The following is an 18,849-nucleotide window of genomic DNA, read 5'->3' as shown; positions in this document are numbered from 1 at the left end:
ACTGCCCCCCCCCCCCCCCCCACACCACTCCTCCTGTTCTGCACCTCCGCTGACTAAGCCTGTCACCTGAGCTGCGTTTGTGTCACCCATGTACAACCTTTACGCACACTTTGGCTTATTTATTTACATATTTATTCATTTATTTATACAAGCTGCCGAAGAGTAATTGCACCCAGGCTGTTGTCTGAGAAGATGTGAAGTCTAATTTCTCATTACAGTCCGAGATGCTTCTTCTGTGCAGTCAGAATGTGGGTGCCTGTCTGTGACCGCTTGGAGCGAGTAGCTTTTTTGGAGTGGTCCTGGCAGCTACAGCGTGCTGGGGTAGGATGTCAGGGGCTCACAGCTCACATTGCTATGAATATTTATTGTGACACTATTTATTTTGGTGAAGACTTCGGTAGCCGTTGAGGGTTTCAGGGATACTTTTGCAATTTATCTTCTGAATCCAAGCATAATTTTATAATAAGGACGTTCGACTGTTACATTATCATAAATCTAGCCTCAGCTGTAGCCAAAACATCATTTATCCTGCGATCTAAAGCTCAGGCATAACTGAGCTTGACGTAGTAGGTGTAGTTGTGCGCTCGGCTTCTTCTCGTGATTAGCGGGGTCCTATTAATAAGAGAAGTCCCGGCCAACGAGGCGCCTGACGGCTGAGTTTCACTCGCCTGCTCACTGAGCTGTGGGGTGTCCTGTGGGGAACACGCAAGCTCTAAGCATATTTTTGACTAACGGTACTAATCTTGAGCTAACAACCATGCCAAAATAATAATAAAAAAAAAGAACAGTAGCAGATTAATGTATAGTGTAAGGAAGTGTGTTTTCCACTGAGGTTTAATATGTGGTTAAATTTGAGTATTTTTTAATTAACAAAGAATATTTTAAAACAGAAGGGCAACATTAATAATAGTCCACCAGACTTCAGCACTTCAGCTCTGAGGCTATTAGGGGCATATTAATCAAAATGGCCGATGTTGTTCTGGCTCTGTAGCGCATTTATCGCTCCTGGTTATGTTAATTAGCAGCAGCGTAATGCAATCAATACCGTCTGCCCACAGCAATACGAGACCGAGATTTGTAGCCTGAAGCTTCCTCATATCCGAGTTCTCAGAGAAGCACGGCGTTCCTGTGCCTTAAAGTGAGCTTCCACCACACCACAAGTTGTTTCTTTTTGAAAGCAAAGCCTGATCTGGGGTAACCTCTGTAGGTTTGGCCTGCTGCCTGACAGAATAATGAGGCTTGTCACTGCTAAACTTTGACATTTCACACTGATGCGTTGGCTTCTCTTCTTTGAGCATATATTACCATGAACTGTATATTTTAAAAGGTTAAGCTCCTTTATTTAATTATTTAGTAAATAGTGGAATTTATCATTCCATTTATCATTCACCAGTGCTCACCACCCAGCGTTTTGTGACTTCTAAATATGTGTTCTACTTGTGTAAGTGTAAATATATGTATTATACATCATCTTGATGTATAACAGCGGACAGCACAAGGTGTAACGCCTACCAAAAAAGTACTAAATCTGCTCCTTCTAGACAGCAGAGGCAGGTCTTCAGAAATATCCTTTCTGTCCGCTTTTGTATGGAATATTTCCTTAACGGAACACTGTCCTATTTCATGAGGCTCTAAGCATTTGAGATGATTCAGCCTGATTTTGTTCACGCTGGCGTTTTCCTTCGCATCGTATCGCATTGTTTGTCTCGACAATAACGTTTTCCATGACAGCTAAGCAGAGGTCCGCATCCTGTGCTATTGTAGTAGCACAAGAGGAAGTGCTGTCTCCGAATCATGTACTGAAATGGGATACACTCAGTAGCACACACACACACACACACACACACACCTGGCTTAGACAGGAAACTGCACATGTGCTTTTGCAGTTTAATATTTAAATCCTGCTGAATGTTGCACTGTTGATTGTCAGCATGTAGTGAGGCCACTCGGTGTTTAGTAGTGAAGCTGTGAAGTATTTAGAGCTTCAGGAAGACCATCATTTGTTTATCATGTTCATGTAGTCATTTTACTATTCTTAGAGAATGATGGCGGATACTGTCATTATTTGTCTTATTAAAAACAATCAAAACGAGCAAAAAATAAAAATGCTAGCCGGACCAGTGCCATCCACACCCGCTATGATTCAGTAGCTCTTGAGGAAAAACTATTTCTACCGGATGGAGCATCGGGGTTGGGTAAGACCTTACGGAGGAGAGGCTCATGCGCTCTAGCCTACAGCCCCAGGACGAACAGACGTATGCTGTAACATATTTGGTAAATATGCTTCTAAACCTTCACGAGAAGCCAGTTTCAGTTATATTTGATGATCTGCCAGATATGGATGTGCCGCTTGCAATCTGATATCCACCACTAGAGAAGAAGGCTTGTGAGAAAATCCCATCCAATACAGCTGAATCTGTTCCACGGCCAGTGTAATTGGACCTGAGTCAATGGTTTGGGTCAGACAGCGGAAGGGTGGGGGGGTGCGCAATAGAGACGAACGAGTTGGGTGTTGCTTTCATTGTTGTCTTGTTCACTTTGTGTGCACGGATGAAGATGTGAGGAGGTCCTTCACTAAACTGGTTTCACCTAAAGCTTCAGAACGACTTTGCTGGCACAGTTGATGAAGGAACTAAGACATCCTGTTCCACACAGCTGAATACACACTGTGCTGAAATACTATCTGAAGTACTGGTTGCAGAACTATTATGATCAGTAGTCTGCGTAGGAAAGAAAGCTTATCTTAACAGTTATGTCATCTAAGCATTTTGTTTAATGATTACTGCACTGTAATGTATTAATGATTATTTGCTTCTGTCAATGTTTCACTGGTGAATTTGTGAATGAAAGAAAGGTACAAAGTTCAGTAAGCAAAATGTACTACTAAAGTAGAGAGTAGGCGTCTAAAGGTGCGAGTCCTCTGTGAAGTGTAAGACACTGTGCCCACATGGAAGCCCATGTAACATTCGGTGAAGGCGCCAGGTCCAGTGTGAGGTTTGGTGAAGGTGTTGGGTCCAGTGTAATGTTCAGTAAAGGAATGAGATCCAGTGTGAGGTTTGGTGAAGGTGTTGGGTCCAGTGTAATGTTCAGTAAAGGAATGAGATCCAGTGTGAGAGTTGGGGAAGGCGTGAGGTTCAGTGTGAGGTTTGGGGAAGGCGTGAAGTCCAGTTTGGGGAATGTGTTTGGTCCAGTGTGAGGTTTGGGGAATGTGTTTGGTCCAGTGTGAGGTTTGGGGAAGGCCTGAGGTTTGGTGTGAGGCTTGAGGATTGTGTGAGGTCCAGTTGGCTTTATCCTTGATCGAGGTCATTAAAGTTATTTTGTGATATTTGCTTTAAAATGTTTTTGCTACCAATTGCAAATGGCAAGGAGGAAAAATGCATGCAACACCATCTTTCAGGGGGACATCAACAGCAGGTGTGATGATTCAGGTCTGTATGACAATAAGATGGTACATCTTAAATCCACATCTCAATCTTTCTCGATCAATGTGAAGGCACACGGTCTGACAGTATTAGCCAACATCGTGTGCCAGTCTGACAGTATTAGCCAACATCGTGTGCCGATCTGACAGCAGTAGCCAACATTCAAAGTGTGAAAGTGGTGCAAATCTGCACACTTCTCTGCCAAGGAGACATCTGTTTAGTACAGTGTGCAGTTGCCTGTGTAATCCAGTGTAACCGGGATGCCTGTCCTCAGCGGGGACCGGAGATCTTCTGAGGATTAGGACAAAAAGCCGGCGGCAAACTCCACACAGATGTAGCAGGAAAGCTGCTCGGGCTGCTAAGGTGAGCGTTCCTATTTCAGCAGTACAGTGAGCCAAGCGAGCTCATTTACCATAGCTGCAGTATTAAAGGGAGCACCACGGAGGAACCTCGCTCAAGCAAATAAGAGCGCGAACATGCATCGAATGCGGCACAGAGATACTGGAGATGTTTCATCCAGAAGCTTTGAGATCTGGCACTGCAGTCTGCTTTACCCTGCTTTCATGTTAAAGTCTCCTGTAGTCAGCATATTTTAGCATGCTTTAACTAACTAAAATAAGTGCGCCTTCTACTTCTTTTATATATTCTGCCTGCACATTTTAGTGTTTCTCTTGGGGAAAGTTTGAGGTGATTTTTATTGTGCCGTGATGCTTTAGGTCAATATCTGCATTATGGATCTCCCGAGTTCAGCGTTCATCACCGGAAGTGACTTTATGGCTAATCCACAACGCTAATATCCCTTCAGTTTGATGCTTGTACCAGCTGTGGGGGAACAGGGTAACTGTTTAACACATGTACAGCCAGGATGCTTAAGTGGCAGTGATGATTAGTTTCAACGGAAAGTCATTTCTCTCTCACAGGAAGTGCTGAATGGTCAGACTTTTCCTCAAAACTACATTTAAGGTTAAAATAATTCCTATTTTCATTGGTCAGCGTTCTTAAAGTCGTCTAGCAATGGATTAACGAATCTGCTTTGCCCTAGGAAGCTAATTCAGTGCCAAGATGTTGTTTATTTGCTGTAGCTGAAAAGCATGAGATCTGAGAAAAAACGTACGTGTTGTGTAGGTAAACGGAAACGCCCCTGAACTCATACGGTGTCTGCAGTTTGGACAAGCTGTTCAATTATGAATGAACCTTTTTATGGAATCATGTTTTATTTTGCTTAATAGTTTATAACTGTCCGGATTTAGCCTAGACTTGAAATAACCCATTATGCAATCCTGTCAAGTGTGTGCAATGATTACATTTAGACCTTGTGGAATTTGGGGCCCAAAACACAGACCCATTCATCATCCACTGCCAGTTAAGGTGTTCACTGCAGTGATTTTGCCTTATGTTGGGGGAGGCCTTGGCTAGCTATCACAGCTGGCCAAAATGATTAGCACTGTTTCATTTCTAAAATTCAGGTTTATTTAAGTATTTACTTATTACAGATTTAAGATCATTAGCACACTTACAATTCCAAGACATCACATGGTAATCCTTGGTAAATTATTTCCACTATTTCGTTTTATAATGCTTTGTCTATGAATATAAAAAAAGACCCTTATGCTAGAACAGTGAGACACTCCGTCGAGTTACATAAGGTGCATTGTTTAGATCTTCATCCTCGGGGGTTCCCAACGCTTCACCGAGCTGTAATGAGCAGCAGGCCGTGTGAACTGGGCCAGCGGCGCGAGTGAGCGCTCCGCAGCTGCAGAGGATTCTGGGTAGGTGGGGCGAGGGCGGCGGGAGGGAGTGCTCGCTTTCCCGCCAGGAGCCCTCCTGCGCGGGCGCCGCTCGTGTTCTGGGGCGGTGGCGGCTCAGCCGGCGTGGGCCGACGGGTTACAGGAATACACTTTCGCGAGCTCCTCGTTGACGGGGAGCTGTTCGCCGAGCCCCCGACGGATTCCCACAGCCTCTCCGGATGATGCGCCGGATTTTTCTTTCTTTCTTTCTTTCCCCCCTCTCCCCGCCTCCAACGTTCTGCCGGCGCCGGGTCGCTCTCGGCCCCGTCCCACCAGGGCGGCTCGATGCCAACGCGCGGGATTGTGTCCCGCTCAACGGCTTTCCTTCTGTCGTCTTTGCCGGGGGCGTCTCGGGCCGGTCCCCCGCTTACCGGCTTATCCGCGTCCTTTGGAGGACACTGGCTGGGACGCGTCCAAAGCCCTCTAATGCTGGGAATTACGTAACTGGCTGCCGCAGCTTTCGACCCTCGCGCGCGTCCTCCGAGGGCAGGAGGGAGCGAGGATGCCCACAGCGGCTCTGCGGACCCAGGCCCGGCTTTCTGGCTGGGACGGAGTTTGGGACGGTCCATGAGCCCAGATCTTCATCTGCGCAGCTCTCAAGATTGTAGGAGTTGCATACTGTTTCAATTTCTGTATTTTTTGCGATCACATTTCAGCGTTAAGACTTTTCAGGAACTGATCTTGGCCAAGAGTTTCACTGTGTGCATTGTAGAGACCACTTCCCCTCAGAGAGATCCGCTTCAAAAGTGAATTGTATTTTTCTCCTTTCTCTTTGTGATAGTGACTTTATTACATTATTTTGAAGTTTACAAATACTAAGCGCCTTTACAAATTCTAAGGCCTGGAATAATGCTGGCTTGCGCTTTCTGAGAAGAGCACTTCCCATGTGGAAGTTCTGTCTCTTACAGCCAGCCCAGCAGCGAACACTGCTGAATCACACTCACCCTGATGGATCGCCTCTTGTCCTTGATTGATCAGGACCTCGCTCCAATCACAGCGCCCTGGTGTGCCGGCATGAGGTTCGAGCTGTGCTGCTCATCCTGGAGCTCAGAATGCTTTAAGCAGTTCTGACTCATCTGCTCGTCATCGTTGTGTCGTGTAAATAGGCTTTCCCCAAATGGAAGCTGTTTCAGTTTGATTTATATGGCTTCTCTGTAGTGAGGGGTGTTGTGGACCAGGCTGTGTTCAGGCTCTGGGTCATATGATTTGACAGGTGGCTGAGTAAGGCACCCCCCCCCTCAAAAAATCAAAGAGACAGGATGCTGTTTGCATAGCCATTGCACTGCTTTGACCTACCTGATTGATGCAGTGAGATGTGGAGTTAATGAGTAAAAGTGCTTTGTCCCAGTGGCGAAGTGAGGAGAAGAAGAAGATATCGCACCCGATGTGAAGGGATAGATAGCCAGCCGCACCACAAAAACCCAACCACCCCTCCCTCCAACACAGTAATGCCAAAGTAAGGTGATTATAGAGTCAGTGCTTCAGAATCTGTGCTTGTGTCTGGGTCCCTGTGTTGGTATTCATAGATGTAAGCATATTAAAGCATAGAGTAAGGCAGTAACTGCATGTGAAAGGTATAGTATGTTTTATTGTGCCATGATGCATGTAGGTATACGAAAACTAATTACAGAAAGGGTATTTACCTGTACAAAAGGGAACTATGGAAACACCAGCTGATGAGGACAGAGATATAGACTGTTCCTGTTCACATCACAATGCTTAATAAATAGCCCATTCTTTTGGTGTGTGTGTGTGTGTGTGTGTGTGTGTGTGTGTGTGTGTGTGTGTGTGTGTGTGTGTGTGTGTGTGTGTGTGTGTGTGTGTGTGTGTGTGTGTGTGTGTGTGTGTGTGTGTGTGTGTGTGTGTGTGTGTGTGTGTGTGTGTGTGTGTGTGTGTGTTAATTAGCCACAGAACTGCTGTTTTGTTCTGTCTTACTGGGATTTCCTGCTGCCTGTTTGACTCTTTTACAATTTTTCATTCATTCTCAAGCGCAATTATCCCCAAGGCTGCATTTCAGTGGTATATCTTTTTTGTATGTATTTATTATTTATTTATTTTTAAATAAACCGGGTTTTTTTTGTTGCTGTTATTCTCCATATTGTTCACAAGATGGCAGTGTGTCTCTTTGGAAATCACCACCAAGGATTGGGCTCAGTCACTTAATGACCAAGCGAAACAAGCTCTTTAGGTGTGATGCTGAATCTTGTTCTTAATTTAGATGGTCCCCCCCACCAATCTCACATCACATTACTGACAGGGTGATATTGGTTCTTGGCTTTAAGTGGAATGCAACCCCCCCCAAACACTGACACAATTACTTGTCTTCCTACAGGATTTTTTGCTGAATCTTGGCTCTTCTGAACTAGACGAGGACGATTTAATGCTGGATCTGGAGCTCTCGGATGACCACCGGCACGGTATGATGCCTTCACATCACTACCTCCAACCCTGAGCCTCATGTTCAGCACCACAGTTAATCCACCGAACCCCCCGCTGTAGTCATTTACATGGTGCTCCAGTGACTGGATCGCTTGTAGGGTTATTTTCCTTCTTTTTCCATCTCTTCAATGCAAGAGGACTTCTCTTCTGAAGATAAGGAAACATTAAGTGATTTTAATATCTCATAAAATGTTGCCCTCAAAAGTTATGCATGCGCGCAGCCATGGAGATTAGAAATAGTCAGTCTTAATGTTCCAAATGCCCTGCTGTTTTGAGAACACTTGCATCAGTACACGTGACTCCGCACGAAAACAAACAACCCCTCCCCCCTGACAAAATAACTCTCAGGATAACAGTGTTGATGAATGCTCATGTAGTTATGGGAGAAATAAAAGAAACAAAACAAAAAAATGTGCATATGGCAAAAAAAAACCAAAAAAAATAAAACAGTGATTTATGAAACTCTAAATGCACTTAATCACATTACTTGCAGTAATGGTTTGTAAAAACAAGTGCACACAGTCCACTATAAATTTTATAAACTGATTTCATAGATGTTTCAATAGTTCTGTTTCTCTCTCTCTCTCTCTCTCTCTCTCTCTCTCTCTCTCTCTCTCTCTCTCTCTCTCTCTCTCTCTCTCTCTCTCTCTCTCTAATAAATGGTGTGTGTGTATATGTATATGAGATATATATAAACACAAACCTATGGACAAAAGTATTGGGACAATGCCACACTTCTGCCACAAGTCCCTGCCACAAGTCCCTTTCTTTAGTCTTTAGGCGTATACTAAGTCTTCCTCTCTTCTGGGAAGGCTTTCTACATGGTTTTGGAGTACGTCTGTGGGGGGGTTTTCCCCATTCACCCAGAAGAACATCTGTGAGGTTCTGGTCCATCCTAAAGGTGTTTGATGGTCAGGACTGTGCAGGCCAGTCAGATTACTCCACAGCAAACCCCCCCCCCCCCCCCCCCCCCCCCCTGCCTTCATGGATCTTGATTTGTGCACTTAGAGATAGGGAAGGGCCTTTCTTCTCCAGGATAACTGGCCCTAAAACCTCTTAGCATTATCCCAAGCTTCACCAAGCTTCACAGATAACGCGATGCTGTCGGGCAGGTAACGCTCTCCCGGCCTTCGCCAAACTGGTCCAGTGGTGGCAACGTTCTGCACCGCTCGACATCGTGATTGTTCTGCTGCTCGCCCACGCAGACCCACGTCATCAAGCTCCCAGCATGTAGTTTGTGCGATAGCGCTCATGCCAAGGGAGGTTGGCGGTTACTCTGCAGTTACTGGGTCAGCGGAGCGACGGCGACTCCACGCTCTACGCCCCTCGGCACTCTGGGTCTCCGCCCTGTAATGCTGCGTGGGCCGCCTCTTCATGGCCGAGTTGCTTCCACTTTTCAGTAATGGCGTCCCATGTTGACTGTGGAATTGGGCATATCTAGGAGGGACGAAATTGACTTGTTACAATGGTGGCAACCTATTAGGGTAACATGCTTGAAATCAGCGAATTCTTTAGAATAATCAATTCCTTGACAAATGAAAAGGCAGAATACATGGTTAGGTGCTTGATTGTACACCTGTGGCAATGGGACTGAAAATCACCTGAATTTAATGATTAACAGGTGTGTCCCAATACTTTTGTCCACATACACAAAGGTGTGTGTGTGTGTGTGTGCGCGCGTGTGTGTGTGCGCGCGTGTGTGTGTATTTATGTATAGTATATGTATACATAGAAATATTTATTTTTTTATTTATTTTTATAGAAAAAAATATGAAAATGTCTGAAGGATCTCTGTTCCACGTCCTGTCCTGATATTCCTTTCCAGATATTTATATCTCTACATCAATGTTTTTTATGGCATTTACACACATTTCCTCATTTAGATACTGTCAGTTCTTTTTCATGCGGTTACTTACTTGCAGTTTTATGGCATGTTCCATTTAATATTGTCCACCATTAAATAAAATCAGAGGAGTGACGTGTTATTATTATTTTTTTGTGACTTTATGGTTGACCTTTGGCCTTGCTGGTTCTTATTTTAGCTTCTCGAGAAGACTCCAGTCAATCTCTCGCCTCCTGCCTGAACCTGCTGCCTTCACCCCTGGAGCCCCCTGTGGAACAAACCCCTGCCAAGGAGTCCAGAGAGCACAACAGGTTCTCCTCTCCCCTCCTCTCCCCTGCTCTCCCTTTCCCTCCTTTGCTCCCCCCTTGCTCTCCCCTCCCCTTTTCTCCTCTCTCCTCCTCTCCCCCTCCTCTCCTCTCCTCTACTCTTCATTTCTCTCCTCTCCTCTCTCCCCTCCTCTCCTCTCCTCTACTCTTCATTTCTCTCCTCTCCTCTCTCCCCTCCTCTCCTCTACTCTTCATTTCTCTCCTCTCCTCTCTCCCCTCCTCTCCTCTCCTCTACTCTTCATTTCTCTCTTCTCCTCTCTCCCCTCCTCTCCTCTACTCTTCATTTCTCTCCTCTCCTCTCCTCTCCTCTCCTCTACTCTTCATTTCTCTCCTCTCCTCTCCTCTCCTCTACTCTTCATTTCTCTCCTCTCCTCTCTCCTCTCCTCTCCTCTCCTCTCCTCTCAACAGTTCCCCTTATGACCATTCAATTTCACCGACACGCTACAACGCTTGCATTTCAAGCAGGGAACAGAATTTGATGTGTCCACTTCTATGAAATAGTATTAACATTTTAACCCCATGTTAACTGCTTGAGGACCAGTTGGCATTATAAAGAAAGCTTTACAATTGAAGACAGCGTTTGAGAAGCACCATTTATTATATCCTACACTAGAATTAAGGTCAGATTTGCCTGGACTTTCAGTTGGCTACATTGTACCAAAAGTTGAAAGACTCAAAGACTCTTATCATTCCAGTCTTCCTCATCCTCTTTCTCTTCGTCATTCCTTTGACTTTTGCGATTGGTAGAGAGCAGTTGGTCAGTGAATGCTGGGTCAGTAATTCCTGTTTTAGGGGTATCCAGAGTTCAGAAGTAGATCATTTAAAAAGGAAAAGATGGCGTGTTGCTGTCTGATTACCCATGTGCCCCGTGTTGCGTACGAGTGCGTATCAGTACAGCTTCACCTTTAAAGACGACGTTTCATCTCTGAAGCAGATCGCAATCAGCCTGATTGAATTAGCCCCTCAGCTACTGAAACCTACCTCAGCCTCCTGATGCTAACTGTCTTGCTAACAAGACAGTTTGTTGATAATTCTGACAGCTGATTACCATAATTTATACAATTACAAACTCTCGTTTTTCTGTCCTCTTTCTCAATTATCTTTTTTTTAAAAGCCCACAATAACACTGGCAGTGCACCGCTGTTTGAACTTGTTGATAAAGCCGGGCCCTGCCGGAACCGAATCTCACTTCTGACAGCTGGCTTATCCTCATGCATAATGACAGCAGAGTCGTTTGAAACCCAGACGTTTCCCATGTGGATGTGCCGGAAATTATATTAGCATGGAAATTAGCCTAGAAAATTAAATATGCTTCCTGACCTTTTAATTATTTGTGCAATTTTTAGAACATGCCCTACAAGTGGTGTGGTTTATTTGGGAATCCATAAAAATGTATCTGTCACTAGCAGATTGAACAACTCTTGACTTTATCATGGCAGAACATGGGATGTTATAGACGCAAAAGTTTTTCTTAATAGAGGTCCGGAGAGCAAACGTGAATTGGTCTGGGGAAAGTGTTCTGGCATGAAGAATCATGCCTTATCAAAATTTTAAACACACTTCATGTAATATATGTCTGATTTCTAAATGTAAAACATTTGGGCTACAAAAAATATTCCAAAGCTCCCTCAGGAACAGGTGGTTCTGCTGCGTCAGCAAGATGTGCTCAGAACGACCTTGGCTTGGTTTCCGTAAAACACTTTGGAATTGGGCTTCCACTGCTGAACGTTAGATCAGCAGCTCATGACTCGTCCTTCCTCTCTGACTCTTGTTCCCGTCGTTAATGTCTTCACAGTTTGCATTATGGCACCATGCTGCTGTGTTTCACAAGGGTTTCTCTTGTTTTATTATAGCTCCAGCTAATTCTCTTTAACCTGCTATAACTTGTGATGGTGTTTTTTAAAAAAAAACAAGGTGTAATTATTTGTCCCTTGGTGTTCTTTAGAAGCTGCAAAAGCTGCAAAACATGTTGCTCTGAGCAGGGGTGTTAAACTTACCAAAGTTGTAAAGTAATGAAACTCGTAAAAGGTTTATAATTGCCTTTTTCCTCATAATCGGGGGAATAGAGCGAATGGAAGTCTCTGCTTCGAGGAAGACTCTGCTTCGAGGAAGACTTCGTGTCTGGCCAGTGGGCGGTGCAGGGAAGGGTGCTGTACGGGGGTGGCGCTGGCTCTGGGGCCGTGTGTGTGTGTGTGTGTGTGTGTGTGTGTGTGTGTGTGTGTGTGTGTGTGTGTGTGTGTGTGTGTGTGTGTGTGTGTGTGTGTGTGTGTGTGTGTGTGTGTGTGTGTGTGTGTGTGTGTGTGTGTGTGTGTGTGTGTGTGTGTGTGTGTGTGTGTGTGTGCGCTCTCACCCTGAGCTGGGCATGCTCTTTACCAGCTTTAATCCTGCACCCTGACCAAGTGACCAGATTTATTATGCCGAGGCAGATCACAGCTGTTTGTGGGGTGGGGAGGCAGGGCAACTGCATCTGTTTTTGACGAGGCCTGTGTGTACTGGTCTGTGTTGTGTTTCTTGTTGCATTTCAGAGAGAAGGAGAGAGAAAGTCACAGTGTGAGACACAGGGAGGTGGAGAGAGACAGACTGTGAGAGGGAGAGACAGCGAGGGAGAAAAAGATGGAGATGGAGTGAGTGAAAGATGGAAAGAGACAGAAGGAGAGACAAAGAGTGACGGTGAGAGACAGACGGAAGGGGAGAGACAGATGGAGGCAGAGACGGAGAGAAAGACAGGGAGAGAGACAGCAGAGAGAGAGAGAATGAGAAGGGGGAGGTGTACGGTTCACTTTATGGCAGTACTACGGTGCAAAGACTGAGCCAGTCGACGGCTTTATTATCAGTTTAATTGTCCTGTTATGCAAAGGCAGTGTGGAACATGTAAATGCGAGCAACCCCGGCAGCAGAGTTAGTTAGCGGATTTATTTTTAAAGCGAGGATGACAGCTTGCGAACAGAGCATCGCAATGGGATCCGGTTAGCCGCAGGTTTATCGCGTTGTTGACCCTACCTGGCAAACGAGAGCTTCCATCCAACAGGTTTTATGGTTCCTCCTCATAAAATCAATGCCTGGCCGGAGCCCAGCTGGTCAGGAGCTCATGCCCTCAGCCCCTAAGGGCTGTTCATCTTGTGTGTCCTTCAAGAACAGGCTTGCTGCAGCACAGGGTCTCTCAAGCTGTGGTGCCCCCTCGACAGAAGGCTCTGTGCCTGGCACTCCGCCACCTTCCTCCTCTCCTTTGCTGTCAAGGTGATTGGCCGAGGGAGGCTCGTAGGGCAGGGCGCGAATAAAGAACGCAAAGTCGACGCGCTAATCTCCGTGACCTGGGTGCCTGTGTCGTAACCCTTAGATCGGGACCGAGTCACGACGGCTCTCCACAGTCATGCTGGGCTTGGCACGCGAGCGCCTCTTGCGATTTCTTGATGAGTCATGCTAAGTAGTGGTTGGTCGTCACGCAGGAAGTCCACCGGGAGTCTGTGATGAGTTGCGGCTGTCGCGTTGGCTGAGAATTACTCGCCTGGCTAATTTGCTGCATTAGGCAACGTGACATGGGAGCGTGAGATCCAGATTTGAAGCTTGGTGACGTCTCCATACGATTGACGCCCTGTGATTGTTTTGCACATGCACAGTTCAGCATGGCTGCAGAAGAACAAATGACTGTAAAGAAGAGCTTCCCCCATTTGTGTACAACTAAAGGGGAATGCTGTTGAACTAGGTGTATTCTCTGCAGTTAAAGGCAGTCGGTCCTGGAGCTAAACACCGCAACCCCACAGGAAAAAAAAGTATCAGCAATTGCCACAGAAATGAGAGCTGCCCAACCTCCACCTCTGGACTCCGAACAGAGTGAATATTTCCTCAAGCATTACTGCAATGATATGTAATATGCTGAGAGTCGAATGAAAGCACCAATTACACCTGTTGGTGGTTTAAAGGTAAATGGCTCGAAATAAACAAAAGTAAGGTCGTTTCCTGGCCCGCCCTGTTTCGGTTTGGGCTCAGAACCAAAGGCGAAGAAATGCCAAGCGCTTGTGAGTCACGAGGTCGAAACGGGATGTCGGCCGAGAGGTCATGTTGAACCGCGTCGAGCACAGTGCTGCATAAATTACAGTGGTGTGACCATTTGACCACAGCTGCCTTCCCTGCTATTACCTACTGCATCAAATGAAAACCTGTGAATACCACAGAGAGTCTGAGAGAAATCAGGATAAACACCATAAATTCACGTTATACATGCCCAAATAAAACACGGCTGACACGAAGACCATTATGAACCAGTATGGCGATGCTCTTTTAACCCCAGAAGGCATCTCCATCCCTTACTGTTTCATTCTAGTCTCCCCATCATTACTGCCATTCCTCCCATCTTCACTGCCACTGTTTACCTCTGTACTTCTCTCTCTAGACCAAACCTCAGCCATTAGATTTGGTGGAACTCTGTCTGGACATTTGCACACTGGCGGCTTCTGCATTTCCTGTCGATAGCTCCCCCCCCCCCCTACTGGTCTCCGCCTCCTTTCATCTTGCCATGCACCCATCCATATATAACGATTAGCTTTACCCCTCCATTTACATTTTCTCGCCACCTCGGATTTTCTCCCTATAGCGCTGCGTTTGGGACTTAGAGCTCCGCCCCCTCTCTTGGTTATCTGCTGCTCCCAAATGTGCTCCACAGCTTAAGGCCGTGCCGGCTAAGGTACGGGAACCTTTTGTGTTTCTCGCCTTGCCGTCTTTATATTTCTTCACTCAGGATTTTCCTCGGCTGGTTTACCTTGGGTGCCGGTCCTGTCAGACGTGGCGCCGGGCCGGTCGGTATTTGTCAAATGTTTTGAAAGCCAGGTGTTTAGGATCCTTTACGGATATTTTTATGCTAATCGCTGACAAATGACTAAAACAAATGCCCTCATTATTTGATGCAGATACAAAAGTGATCATATAGTTATGGGCCTATTAATGTCTTGCTTTTACTGAAATGCCATTGTGTGTTGTTAATGTTGTCTGTAGGGTAATTATGTTTCCGAGCTTCGTTGCCATTGGCATGCCCGTGGCGTAGATCTTTCCTCATTGGTGCATGACAGAAGCACCTCTCTCCCAGCGGACGCCGCTATCGATCCTGCAGACTGATGAACGCCGACGCCTTTCGCATGTCTCAAGAGCGCGATATTGAAACGGAGAACGCGATATCGATAACGAATCCGCACGGTAACGGCGAGGATGCTTTTCATACGCGCTCTCCGAGGCATGTGCAAAGGTCACACTTTGGATACACATAATGAACACAACGCCATGAAAGGGTTCACGGTGCACAGAAGCAGCCCCTACTCCTGGAGCGTGAAATTAATGTGTAATTAGAAATCAAAGGCACCGTGTTGTATGATGCTGAAGGCCTGACGGGAATACCGCATTAATAACCTGAACGCTGAATAGAGCCGCAAAGAAGCCCAGCTGAGAGAGTCCATTACATCTGAGAGATCCCAGTAGAGTGTGCAGGGATGCTCGCACTCTGTGTCCTCTAATAACACAAGGCTTCCAGGTGATGGCACAGAGGGGGATGTCATCCAGCAGAGCGGAGAGGCTGGCATTCATAAAACAAAACAAAACTCCACCACCTAACTGCATGTCATTATTAGTATTCACACAGCAAAGTGATGGCCTGAACTCCGAGAGACCTGGGGGAGGACGTGATGACTATAATGATATTGTAATGGGATATTAGACGTGACTGTTGAGTCTTGTCAAAGCTAATGGCCGCTACTTTTAAATATTCAACTTGGACCCATGTGTTAGTGAGGGAAAGTAGGCACTAATGCGAAGTACGTTTTGGCTTGATGGCGTTAAAAGGTACCAGTGTCTAACTGGTGCTAATGGGGGTTAAAAGAGTGGTTAAGGAAGGAAAATTACATACCCAGTAAGAAAAGATGTAGTCGCATGTTAATGTTGTTGCTGTTGCCATAGAAATTTCAAGAGAAAGCAGCCTGGCAATATCATTTGTTTAGTCACCGTGTTTATCTTCACTATGCTTTCTTTAACCCGAAAACAAAGATGCAACAAAACTTTGATGTGCGGTCATTTTGTAGACCAGCTGGAATACAAAAAAGTCAAAACACGAAACCGCGTTCCGTGTTCTGAATCTGTGTAATTACTGTGTAAAAGCTCTCTCTCTCTTGGCCCTGGTGTAAATAATAGCAAGTACAGACACAACACGTTGACACCGACTGAGTCGTTTAGCTGGGGAGAAGGCATTTATCGCAGGGTCAGTTCGTAGTGTTCAATATTTAATGCATATACAGCCTGAGAATGTCTTAGATTGATTTTTTTTTTTCTTCTTTCTTTCCCTGGCAACCGTGTTGGCTGCCGTGGGCATGTCTGTATGAGTGAGAATCATCTGGATGGTTTGTGAGGGACCAATGTGCAATAAAAATCACTTGGTATGTATGATTGCTGTACCCGTATAGCTTTTCATCTTTTCATGTGTGTGGTTTTCTGTTGATGGAAAAACAAGGCGCAGGCTCCTCCTCTATCACGGATAAAGAAACCGCGGTAGGCTTCTTACAGGAGCTCTTCCATTAAGACACAGCACCGAAGTTCTGGCAAATAGCCTGAAGTGGCAAAGTCTACTGAACATTGATGCATGAATATATGGAAACCTGAAGCTGTGGATGATGCTAATGAGCTGTTCTACAGGCTCTGCGCCTTTGACGCCTGACTGAACTTTCCTGATTGTGCACCATGTTGGTTTTCTGATGAGGCCACATCAGACTATATTGGTGGAACACTTTCTCTTAGTTCGGTGTTTATTATAGAAAAGTGCAAAGCAGCAACCCATATATGGTCCAAAGTGGACAAACTAGAAGGACGTCGCTGTTATTATCTAAGGAAAGTTACATCGGCGAGTGCAGAAAGATGAGAGGGACATGTGAAAGTTGAATTAGTGACGCAAATGTTTTTGCTCAAAAAATGAACATCCCAATTTGTGCCAGATTCTGGCCATTGACAGTGATGCTATGTAGGGGAGGCTGAGCTCGGAGTTTTAGTGGGTTAGGATTTTTTTGGACCGGGCCCTGGTTTTGATGCGGAACTTTGAAGATGCCTGATACGGAGCGTGTCCCAGTGAGAGCATCACGAATGAGTACCTCCAAGGATTCTGAAGAATCCAGTCCAGTCTGTTTAAATTATACATGTTTCAATACATATTTCAGTAACTGACCAGCACAAATCGTTTGATTAAAAACGCATATATGAAGATGAGATGGATTCACAGGGTGGAAGAACAGATGTATTTGAATCTCTTGGGGTATATAATGATGAATTCCAGAGTCAGTCTATTGAGTTTGTTTTCAATAAACATGCTTCCGTTTAACCCTAATGATAGAATGACCCTCACTGAAGAGCTGTTCTGCAGTATTGAGTTAACTTTTACCCAAATCTGACATGGACTAAAATCTCCTATGAAAGCCCACTCAAGAAGTCCCGCCCTATCCTCTTAATAATTTAAATACACTTGAAGCGTTTTAATTAAATGCTGTCTGTAGTTATTGATGGGCCCTGTTTTGTTGTAATCATTCAATTTCTTTTTTGAGGAAAAACTGGTTGGTTGAAAATATCAAACAGCATTATGGGAACTAAACAAAATATGAAAAAATGGCTCGTGACATTTCATGACTTTTTCTTTATTTTTATTTTTTTTAAATATCAGTTATTCTTTCAGAGCATGTGGTTTGCTAAGTGGAATTATTATTCTGTTCCTTCCAAAAGGAAGAAAGAATCTGTTCAATTTTCCATAGAAAGGACAATTATCCAGGCAATATATGGTACTATGCATTTACGCAGTGTACTCCAGTGATGAGTCTGATTAAGAGTGAAAGACTGCTTCAAGTTCCCCACTAGAGAAGAGCTCTTAATCAAGTCCCATTTGTGTCACACTGCTTGTGCATAGATGAGCCTTTGATTTGCAAAGGTATCTAGAGCAAATGGATGAAAGTGGAAGTGATTCATATTTAATTATATCTGTTGGTAGATTTCACATTTTTCTTTGAAACGAGTTCTGTCAGTATAAATTAGCATGGGTACAGGATGCCCTCTTTTAACTGACGTCCCTCGAGACAAAGCAACAGGTCGTCGGGTGGCAACAAGTCGTGCGGCGGTCTTGGTATTGTTGCCGAACCCAACCCTGCCGAGCCGGCCGTGACCCTTCCCCCTGACCTCTAACCTTCACCTCCTGCGTGTGCTTGTTCCAGGGAGCCACGTCCACGTTCCCTGTGCCTGCCTCGTGACGACGAACCGCCAACCAGTCTGGACGCGCTCCCCTTCAGGCTGATGCAGCAGGACTGCACGGCAGCGAAGACCCTGCTCCTGCGTCTGCGCAGACTCCTGCAAGAGGTAAGAGACCACCCCCCCCCACCCCCCACCCCAATCCAACATGTAACCTCTGAAAGCTGCCTTTTTTTTTTTCCTTCGTTTTTCAATTCAGTGACACAGTGCTTTTGCTTGGCGTTGCTGTATTGGTTAACAGGTTTAGCAGACCGAATGAGAGACCCTGCACGGAAGCTGTGAACACAAGCTTGCTTGTTTTCATCTGAAGGCCTTCTCCTCCCTGCCAACTGTAGCTCATTCCTATTTCTTTATTGACCATGACTGTTAACCAAAATACCCACCACACCCTCCAGACAGCCCCTCCAGATCTCTCTAAAGATTAGCCATATGAAATCTATTTTCATAAGCCATAAAACCTGAAATAACAGTTAGGGGCCATGGCGAGGGTCTAGGAAAGAGTACACACAGAAGAACATGAATATTAACGAGGAAAATGTTTGCCCTCCTTGCTGACTCTGTCCTCTCATTAACTTGCAAATGTGCTCTCCTCCATCTCCGTAAGTAAACTGTTCACCAGCAGGAATCACAATCACTCCAGCCAGCCTTTCTGCTCTGTTTTTTGGTTTGCCTGACCTAGTGATATTGAGCTCAGATTAATACTTTGTTTAGTTTTGGTATTTTTCCCCTCATTTCTTATTATATCTTTTGTGAGATTAATTTGGGGGTAGCGCAAA

The 18,849-nt window shown here is 45.3% G+C and overlaps 1 protein-coding gene across 6 annotated transcripts in view; it reads left to right on the top strand.

The window, feature by feature from the left end:
- The window catches only part of ccser1 (coiled-coil serine-rich protein 1), a 42,795-nt gene that overhangs the window by 6,016 nt on the left and 17,930 nt on the right, over positions 1–18,849 (top strand). For all 6 annotated transcript variants that reach the window (XM_077003474.1, XM_077003476.1, XM_077003479.1 and 3 more), the window contains exons 4-6: positions 7,542–7,626; positions 9,691–9,802; positions 18,040–18,181. In XM_077003474.1, coding sequence (XP_076859589.1) covers positions 7,542–7,626; positions 9,691–9,802; positions 18,040–18,181 — 339 coding nt within the window. The remainder of the gene's footprint in view (positions 1–7,541; positions 7,627–9,690; positions 9,803–18,039; positions 18,182–18,849) is intronic.

The sequence above is a fragment of the Brachyhypopomus gauderio genome, chromosome 4 (genome assembly GCF_052324685.1).
Source record: "Brachyhypopomus gauderio isolate BG-103 chromosome 4, BGAUD_0.2, whole genome shotgun sequence".
In the NCBI taxonomy this organism is placed as follows: domain Eukaryota; kingdom Metazoa; phylum Chordata; class Actinopteri; order Gymnotiformes; family Hypopomidae; genus Brachyhypopomus; species Brachyhypopomus gauderio.
This window is presented reverse-complemented; position numbering and strand designations above follow the sequence as displayed.